The sequence below is a fragment of the Bidens hawaiensis genome, unplaced genomic scaffold (genome assembly GCF_021521415.1).
Source record: "Bidens hawaiensis isolate Kalapana, Puna unplaced genomic scaffold, B.hawaiensis_p1.1 tig00059277_1, whole genome shotgun sequence".
Lineage (NCBI taxonomy): Eukaryota > Viridiplantae > Streptophyta > Magnoliopsida > Asterales > Asteraceae > Bidens > Bidens hawaiensis.
Window position 1 is genome coordinate 32,178 of NW_027500692.1, and position 8,926 is coordinate 41,103.

The 8,926-nt window shown below is 39.7% G+C and overlaps 2 protein-coding genes across 2 annotated transcripts; both read right to left on the reverse strand.

Annotated features, from left to right (window-relative positions):
* Positions 1–3,398: 3,398 nt before the first annotated feature.
* LOC143602640 (uncharacterized) lies at positions 3,399–3,863 on the reverse strand. The gene is made up of 2 exons (XM_077079678.1): positions 3,624–3,863; positions 3,399–3,545 (listed from the first exon to the last, which is right to left on the reverse strand). The coding sequence occupies exons 1-2, from the start codon at positions 3,861–3,863 to the stop codon at positions 3,399–3,401; spliced, it is 387 nt and encodes a 128-aa protein (XP_076935793.1).
* A 121-nt stretch (positions 3,864–3,984) lies between these two features.
* LOC143602641 (uncharacterized) lies at positions 3,985–8,020 on the reverse strand. The gene is made up of 7 exons (XM_077079679.1): positions 7,715–8,020; positions 6,862–7,194; positions 6,661–6,803; positions 6,195–6,510; positions 4,695–5,195; positions 4,355–4,637; positions 3,985–4,073 (listed from the first exon to the last, which is right to left on the reverse strand). Exons 1-7 carry the CDS (start codon positions 8,018–8,020, stop codon positions 3,985–3,987), a joined length of 1,971 nt encoding a protein of 656 aa, XP_076935794.1.
* Between the last annotated feature and the right edge of the window lie 906 nt (positions 8,021–8,926).

Consider the following 8,926-nt stretch of genomic DNA (forward strand, 5'->3'; position numbering starts at 1 on the left):
AGTGGACGTGTGTTTGATAGAATTAAGAGTTATAAAGTATAATGAATCTGTAATAATTAGTTAGTTTGTAATAGTTCTTAGGTGACATTGAGTCTATTTTCTTCATAGAGGCTTTGCGATAGTTATTATTTTCAACAGGTAAGTTCATTATTATTATTATGATTGCTATTTGTATTGTGCTTATGTTTGATTTCTGTTATTTTTTACAGGACCAAATAATTCTGTCTTATTCATGTTAGTCTTGTACATGCGCTCAGTGTTGCTAGTGAACAGGTAATAATTCCGAGCTTCTAATTTGGATTTAGGTTACCTTAGATTAGGAGTGTGCACGAAAATAAAATAAACGAATCGGAACCGGAATAACCACCGCAACCAAACCAAATGAACAGAAAAAGTTGATTTTAAGTATACTATGAGAAACTAATAATGGTGTAGCCTAAAATTTTATGTCCCGATATATTAAAATCAGTTAATAATTTCGGCTCATTATTTTCAAGCATAAACAATAAAACTAAAAAGGAACCGAATCCACTTTGAAAACTGGAAACCAAACAAAGGCAAAAAAACTGAATTTTCAGTTAAATTAGCTAATTTGGTTATTTGCTCTAAGAGTTATTGATGCTGGTGATGTCGGTAGGAACTGCAGCAGCGATAGCGACGGCGAAGATACATTTTAATTTTTATATTTAGAATCGTTACTTTTAAACAAATGATGTTATCCTCATGTTAAGTTTAGTGGTGTGTTTTGTGGTGGTATAGGTGATGGTGATGTTGCTATATCAGCTCTGTTACTTTAAGAGGATGTGAGGTCTTTAAATAGCCTAGAGCTTATAAACAAAGAGATCAATCCTGAGGTTTACTAAGTTACCGCCATCAGGTCGGTAGCAACTGGCTGACTGCTGCCCCTGCTACTGTTCAAGTAAACTGTTGCTGGTAAGAAGATGGTGAAGCCTAAATGATTGAAAAAAGCCTTCACTACAATAGAATGCAACAAAAAGTATGGGGCTTCTTCGACAGACTCACAAACTATAGATCAGCTAAAGAGTGTAGTTAGTGCTATGGCTGTCATCATCCAAGAACGTATTCCCAATGCAAACTTGTCTTCGGTTCTGAGCAATATGAACATTCAGGTAATTACATTCGTGAACCATTATGTGTTCTTTTATATAATATATGTGTTTATTTACTAGCATTTGTTTCATTTATACCTTTTAGGTCCCTGCTATTGGTTCATTGGCCCATAATAACTTTTTATCAATTGACGAAATATCTTCAAGAATTCATAAAGATAATGGTAATTACTCTTAACTTGTTACTTTTTTTTTAACTATTTTGCGATATTAAACGGATATGATTATGTTGTTGTAATCTTTATATGAAATTTATCATCCAAAATCTTTTATTTACAGGGCAAGAAAGACGTTTGGACAATTGATCTTTAAATTTTTTTTGACCTAAGAGTTAAGGTAATATGTTCGTTTTTTTGTCTATATATAGGTGTTCGGGAAATTATAAATAGCCACACATTATCTGTTTCTTTTTTTTTTGTCTAATTGTTAGGTGTTCAGATCATTTTCTTATACATGTTTATGTGTTGATAATGGCTGGGCACAAATCATGAGAATTTTTGAAGAATTAACAAAACCTTTTGGAAATATTCTATCAAAGTGAAATTGTCAGCCAAAAGAACATTTAGATTAGATTTATTGTGTAAACATTTGAAATTTGGAATATGTTAGTGCACGATTTTTTTTAACATTTGAAATATGTTTTTTTTTTGAACTTATTATTGAAGTTATGATATTATGATTTCTACATTAGCGAACTTTATTTTTTATTTTATATTGTAAATGTTGTGATTTGTGTAGCAAAATTATGTGCCACTAAACAAAATAAATGTATTTAAATAGAAACGATTTTACTAACACAAAACTTGTGTCACAAAAGTTGTTTTTAGGTTGTGGCAAAAATAAAGTGCCACTAAAAGTAGTACGTATATGTAACTAGGATTACATTTTAAAGTCATAAAAATTATGCCACAAAAGTCTTTTTTCAATATTGTGGCAAAAAAATAGTGTCACTAAAAGCCTAAAAACTTTGTGTGACACATCTAAAAAGTGACACTAAAAGGTTTTAGTGACACCATTTCAAGTGACACTTTTATTGTGTGCCACACATTCTTAAAGGTGCTTTTAGTGTCACTTTTTTTTTTATTTTTAGTATCACTTTTTGTATGTCACTATATGACATTTTATTTGTAGTGAACTGCATACAGACCCATGGTCTCCGAACCCTGGAGTATCCCATCAATACAGGATTTAAGGCTATAAAGCCATACAACTATGAAATGTTAACCACTAAAACTAGAAGTGCAAGTTTTTAAGTCTATATCATCGGCTACACGACATACTCTAACGTTAAACCTACCAAAGTATCATATGATAACGTATTCAGATCTCTATAAAATTCATAATTTTCTACAATCAAACTAAAAATGAGGCTTGAGTATTGCCCGACCTTTCATCTCGTATTTTATACAGACTTAACATGTATCCCACTAAAAATCATATTATATTTTTTAAAACTAACTATCAAACTGCGCTTTCATTCTCAAGGCTGAGCCTACCGACACATTCCAAGTTAAGTGCATGTTCTTTAATTATATTTTATTATTAGTAGTTTGAAAAACCGATTCTCGACAAGTATCCTTATTTCCCATTTATATGCAACAAACAATTTCAAGGGACATTTTTCAAAACTTTATTTTAACCATAATTAAAAACTAAAACGAAAAAAACATATGTATTCCCATCCCCACACTTAAAATTTGCATTGTCTTTAATGTAGGGATGGAAACACGACTCAAAAATTTAAAACAAAAACAAAACCTAAAAAAATACCAAAATAAATAAATGCAAAACAAAGCTAAAAATTAAAAACTAAAAATATAAAAACAAAGTAAAAAAGGAAAAGACTTAGCAGGTAGTATACGTGTGAAGTATGACGCTAAAGTCTTCTTTCTCTCGTACACGAACGGAAACAGCAACAATACACACAATATCTAAACATTCATCTTATCAATTTGATAGATATTAATCATTCAAAGTATGTAAACAGACCAACCAACCTATCCAATAAACATGAATAAAAGCAGCAAATAAATAATCATAAAAGTATACGGCTCCAGCTGCTCCATCTCTACACTTGAATGTTTCATTATACTTCAAGGGGATCTTCTATCTCACACTAACTTCCTTCAAAACTTAAAAACAAATAAAAACTACAAAAAACTACGTTAGTGACTCAAGGAAAAAAATAAAAATAAAATAGAAATAAAAATAGGAAAGAATGTACAAACTCTACACTTGAGTTTTCATTCAAGACCCACGTGTGACAATTCAGTGCGACGGATTAAGAGGAGCTTCCTCCATCTCGATTGATTCCTTCGGTCCTCCAACATAGTGCTTTAAACGATGACCGTTCACCTTCCAAGATGTTCCATTATCCGGATTCTCCAACTCCACCACTCCATACGGGAAAACTTCCTTCACCAAGTACGGTCCCGTTCACTTTGATCTTAACATTCCTGCAAACAACTTCAAACGAAAGTTAAGTAACAATACCTTATCGCCTTTCTTGAACTCCTTGCCGCCTTTCAACCGTCTATCATGTAGAGCTTTTGTCTTTTCTTTGATGTTCAACGATCGAAAATATGCTGCATCCCAAATCTCCTCCAACTCATGAATCTGAAGGTACCTTTTCCTCGCGACCTCGGTAAGATCGACATTCACCGTCTTCAATGCCCAATAAGCACGATGCTCCAATTCAACCGGAAGATGACAAGACTTACCGTAAACAAGCATAAATGGTGTAGTACCCAACGGAGTCTTTTATGCGGTTCGGAATGCCCACAACGCATCTTCTAACTTCTCCGACCAATCTTTCCGACTAACCCCAACCGTCTTCTCCAAAATCCTTCACCCCTCAATTTGCATTCTCGACTTGACCATTCGTTTGAGGGCGATAAGTAGTAGTGGTACGATGAGTAACCCCATAACGAGCTAACACTTTCTCTATGACGGTATTGCAAAAATGGGTGCCCAGGTCACTAATAATAGCTCTCAAAGTACCGAAACGAGTAAACAACTTCTTAAGGAACCTCACAACAACTCATGCATCATTTGTAGCCAATGCTTGGGCTTCCACCCACTTCGACACATAGTTAATAGCCACAAAAATATACTTATTACTTTTCGACGTGGGAAACGGTCCCATGAATTCGATGCCCCAAACATCAAAGAATTCAAGAATTTGTATGGGGTTTTGAGGCATCTCATTCTTGGACGAATATTACCTGTTCGTTGGCACGCATCGCAAAGCTTCATAAACTTCTCAGCATCTTTAACAACTGTTGGCCAATAGAACCCACTATCAAACACCTTCTGCGCAGTGGCACGCGCACCATGATGACCTCCAGTCAACCCCTCGCGAAAATGCTTGAGAATATCCCAACCTTCCTCTTTCGTCACACATCTCCTCAGAATCCGATCACCACCAATCTTAAACAAAAATGGGTCATCCCACACATACCGATTAACATCCCGGAAGAACTTCCTCTTTTGTTGCGTAGTCATACCCTCCAACACAAAACCATTAGCCAAATAATTAGCAAAATCAGTGAACCATGGCATAACTTGCTTCTCAGCCGCACCAAAATCGATCGACTCGTGAGGGAGTGTATCTCTGATTTCCTCCTCACGCAACTCTTCTGTCTTCGAGTCCTCTAGACGGGATAAATGATCAGCCGCTACATTTTCCGCACCCCTTTTATCTATGATCTCGATGTCAAACTCGGAAAGTAGGAGGATCCACCGTATAAGACGAGGCTTCGCGTCTTTCTTCTGAAAGAGGAAACGCAAGGCCGCATGATCGGTAAAAACGGTGGTCTTCGAAAGTACGAGATACGAGCGGAACTTGTCAAATGCGAAAACTACGGCTAAAAGTTCCTTCTCGGTAGTGGTGTAGTTTTCTCGAGCATCGTTCAACGTCTTGCTAGCATAATAGATGGGGTGAAAATGCTTATCTCGCTTTTGCCCCAAAACTGCTCCAACCGTATAGTCGCTAGAATCACGCATGAGCTCAAACAGCAAGCTCCAATCGGGAGAACAAAGAATGGGAGCACTTACGAGCTTCTCCTTCAAATACATGAATGTCTTCAAACACTCATCATCAAATACAAACGGCACATCTTTCTCGAGGAGTCGGGTCATCGGGCGAGTAATTTTTAAAAAGTCTTTGATAAGCCGCCGATAAAATCCCGCATGGCCCAAGAAACTTCTAATCGCCTTCACATTCATCGGTGGAGGAAGTATACTTATAGTATCAATCTTTGCCCGATCCACCTCAATACCGTCTCTCGAGATCTTATGACCCAACACGATCCCTTCCGTCACCATGAAATGACACTTTTTCCCAATTCAGCATCAACTTCGTTTCAATACACCTCTTCAACATCTTCTCAAGATTAGCCAAATAATAATCGAAAGAATTATTGTAAACCGAAAAATCGTCCATAAACACCTCTATGGACGTCTCTTTCATATCCTAAAAGATGGCCATCATACAACGCTGAAAGGTAGCCGGAGCGTTACATAGTCCAAACGGCACGCGACGGTACGCAAACGTGCAATGAGGACATGTAAAAGTCGTCTTCTCTTGGTCTTCCAGTGCAATGGGAATTTGAAAATATCCCGAAAAACCATCAAGAAACAATAAAACTGCTGACCTACCAAACGCTCCAACATCTGATCAATAAACGGAAAAGGGAAGTGGTCTTTCCGGGTGGCATCATTCAACCTCCGATAATCAATACATACTCGCCAACCGGTAACAGTACGCGAAGGGATAAGCTCATTCTTCTCGTTCATCACTACAGTCATTCCTCCCTTCTTCGGAACAACTTGGGTCAGGCTTAGCCATGGAGAATCAGAAATCAGGTAAATCATCCCGGCATCCATCATCTTCAATACCTCATTCTTCACCACCTCTTGCATATTTGGATTAAGACGTCTTTGTGGTTGCACCACTGGTTTGCACTCATCCTCCATTAGAATCCGGTGCGTGCAATAAGCGGGGCTAATATCTTGAATATCGGAAAGTCTCCATGCAATCGCCCCCTTATGCAACTTCAATACGTATATCAACTTTGACTTTTCTTCCTCCGTCAACTTGGAAGACACAATAACGGGTAAGTTCGAGCCCTCATCGAGATACGCATACTCCAAATGTGAAAGGATTACTTTCAACTCCAACGGAGCGGGTTTCTCCACGGAACCCGCCTCATTCTCACTACTAATTTCGTTCACCACTATAATCTCGGGCAAACTCGAAATCTCAACCAACTCATCACAAACCGAATCGTCCTCACACGACTCCTCCTCACCCAAATCATCACAATCAGCCAAACTATTACTTCCCACAAGATCCGCACCACAAATAAAATCAAAACATCTATCCACACCTACAATAAAAGAGTTAATGAAATAAGCCGAGTGGCATGGACCACTGAAATCATCTTGATCACTTGGGTGCCTCATCGACCTCGCGATATCATAAGTAACATTCTCATCACCAACCTGAAGCGTGATCTTCCCATCATACACATCGATAAACGCCTTTGCGGTATGTAAGAACGGGCGACCTAGGATGATGGGAACCCTCTCGTCGACCTCCATGTCGAGTACCACAAAATCCACCAGGAACACAAACTTATCAACCTTCACTAGCAAATTCTCGATAATACCCTGCGATACTTAACCAAACGATCGGCTAATGACAACGAAGACAAATTCTCGATAATACCCTGCGATACTTAACCAACGACATGCGAGTCGGTGTAAGCTCGCCCAACTCCAACTTCTCGTACAAAGAATACGGCATCAAATTAATACTCGCCCCCAAATCCGCCAATGCATGGCTCATCGCATCACTACCAAATAGACAAGGAATAGTAAACACACCTGGATCCGATAACTTCTCGGGTACGCGGTTCAACACTACCGCCAAACAATCTCCCATAAGGGGAATTGATGAAACCTCCCCCAACCTATCCTTCCTCTTCAACAGGTCTTTCAAAAACTTTGCGTATTTCGGCATGTGTTGGAGGGCTTCAATGAACGGGAGATTAATCTTCAACTATCGGAACATGTCAAGAAAGTGCCCATACTCCCATGTGTATTTATGATGTTTTAAGCGAGCAGTATATGGGACATGAGAGTGATCAGTCACAGGTGATGGCCGGATTTCCACCTGTTTCTTCTCCACTGGCGGTGCAACTGGTGCGGTGTTCTACACTTTGCTCGGCACTTCCATCTCTATCTCTTCATCCATCACCTCCTCATCTTCAATTTCAACCTCTTTCCTTTTTACCTCAGGACCCAAAACCTGCCGCTACGAGTAGTAATCGCCTTTAGTTGAGCGGCCGGATTTTGCTGAGTAGAACCTGAAAACTTTCCCGGGGGTCTCTCATCCAATCGTCGAACAATATCTCCAATGAACCTTTGCATGTCGAGTAGTGCCATTGTTGATTCTTAAAAAACAGGTCATGATCGGCAAGTCTTTTGAGTAACTTGATCTCTAGTAACGATTTGCTGCATCATCTCGTCCAACTTCTTACTCAGATCTGGCCCATTATTCGAACTTTGACTATTCGAACCTTCACTGTTATATTGGTCTTGATTTCGGTTGTAGGATGTTGGAACCCAGGTGGCCCATCGGCCGGACGCCAATTTGAGTTACCTTGCCCTTGATTTTGGTTCAGATTCTTATCACTGTACCAGTTCTGATTATTGTTGTTGTAAGCATTAGGGTACCTGTTCTGACCAACCACAAAATCAACATCTTGATTGTTCATAAACGGACACTCCAACGTACCATGACCACCCCTACACATCTCACACTTATCCACCTTAGCCTTTAACTCTTTTATCTCTCTGGTGAGATTCTCCAAAGCAGTAGCCATACCAGTATCCAGATTAACCTGGTGTACACCTCGAGCAGACGAGGGTGTACTAGTGACGGGATTGGAATTCTCCAAAGCGCCTTCTTGCTGACTCCAACATTAATACACGAGAAGATGACCTGCTCTTTCTTCCATGCCGGGTGCTCTACCTCTAGCCGCTTCCTCCCCTTAGCGCCATCTTGCATCATGTTGATGTGGAGATCCTTGAATTTCTTTCCTAATCTCTCGCCCTCATGTCTAGCGTTCCTCTTTCTGTCATCACGGATGTTTGTGACCAGGTGTTCTAGCTCGCATACTCCTCGCTAGCGTCCTTAAGGTTGGAGCACTAATCGGTAGTATGGCTATGGCACTCATGAGCAATTGCGGTTTTATGAACTCAATTCCTTCAGAGAGCATGATCTTTGAAGGACCTTTGGTAAGTGGCGTCCATCTTTGTCTTTATTGTTGCGCCGGTGCTTCCTTTATTGGCCAACGAGCGGGCGGGAGTCAGGGGCGGAAGAGTCTTGATTTATTCTTAACCAAACAGACCCGGCCTTCTTGTCTTTCCTAGCGTGGTTGATATCATTACGTGCAACGCTGTGTGGTAGACCTCTTCCTAGGCTCTTCTCGGTGCATGCGTAGCACTTGACTGCCATCATGATGGTTTCCCAGCTCAATGGTATACCATCGCGACCAGTAAGGGTATGGATGAGATCGTCACACCGTACATTCTGGCGGAAGGTTGCGCGCATGAGCTCTTCACCTACTCCACCAATGTTGAGTCCCTCTTTGTTGAATATGGTGATGAAATCTTCAATGCTTTCATTATCTCGACGTGTGACGTTGAGAATGACCGTTGAGTCACTGACACGGCGCCTTTGTTGGTTAAAATGTTGGGTGAATTTGTGCGCCAAGTCGTCCCAATCT

What these genes read in the sequence shown, in the direction of transcription:
- LOC143602641 (XM_077079679.1), bottom strand. Translation starts at nt 8,020, where the DNA reads ATGGCTACTGCTTTGGAGAATCTCACCAGAGAGATAAAAGAGTTAAAG. An exon ending in AGACCAATATAACAGTGAAG is followed by an intron (nt 7,195 to 7,714) that starts GTTCGAATAGTC and finishes ATGTTCCGATAG; the next exon opens with TTGAAGATTAATCTCCCGTT. An exon ending in TTGGTGCGGCTGAGAAGCAA is followed by an intron (nt 4,638 to 4,694) that starts GTTATGCCATGG and finishes TTTGTGTTGGAG; the next exon opens with GGTATGACTACGCAACAAAA.
- LOC143602640 (XM_077079678.1), bottom strand. Translation starts at nt 3,863, where the DNA reads ATGCTTGTTTACGGTAAGTCTTGTCATCTTCCGGTTGAATTGGAGCAT. An exon ending in AGTTCAAGAAAGGCGATAAG is followed by an intron (nt 3,546 to 3,623) that starts GTATTGTTACTT and finishes TACTTGGTGAAG; the next exon opens with GAAGTTTTCCCGTATGGAGT.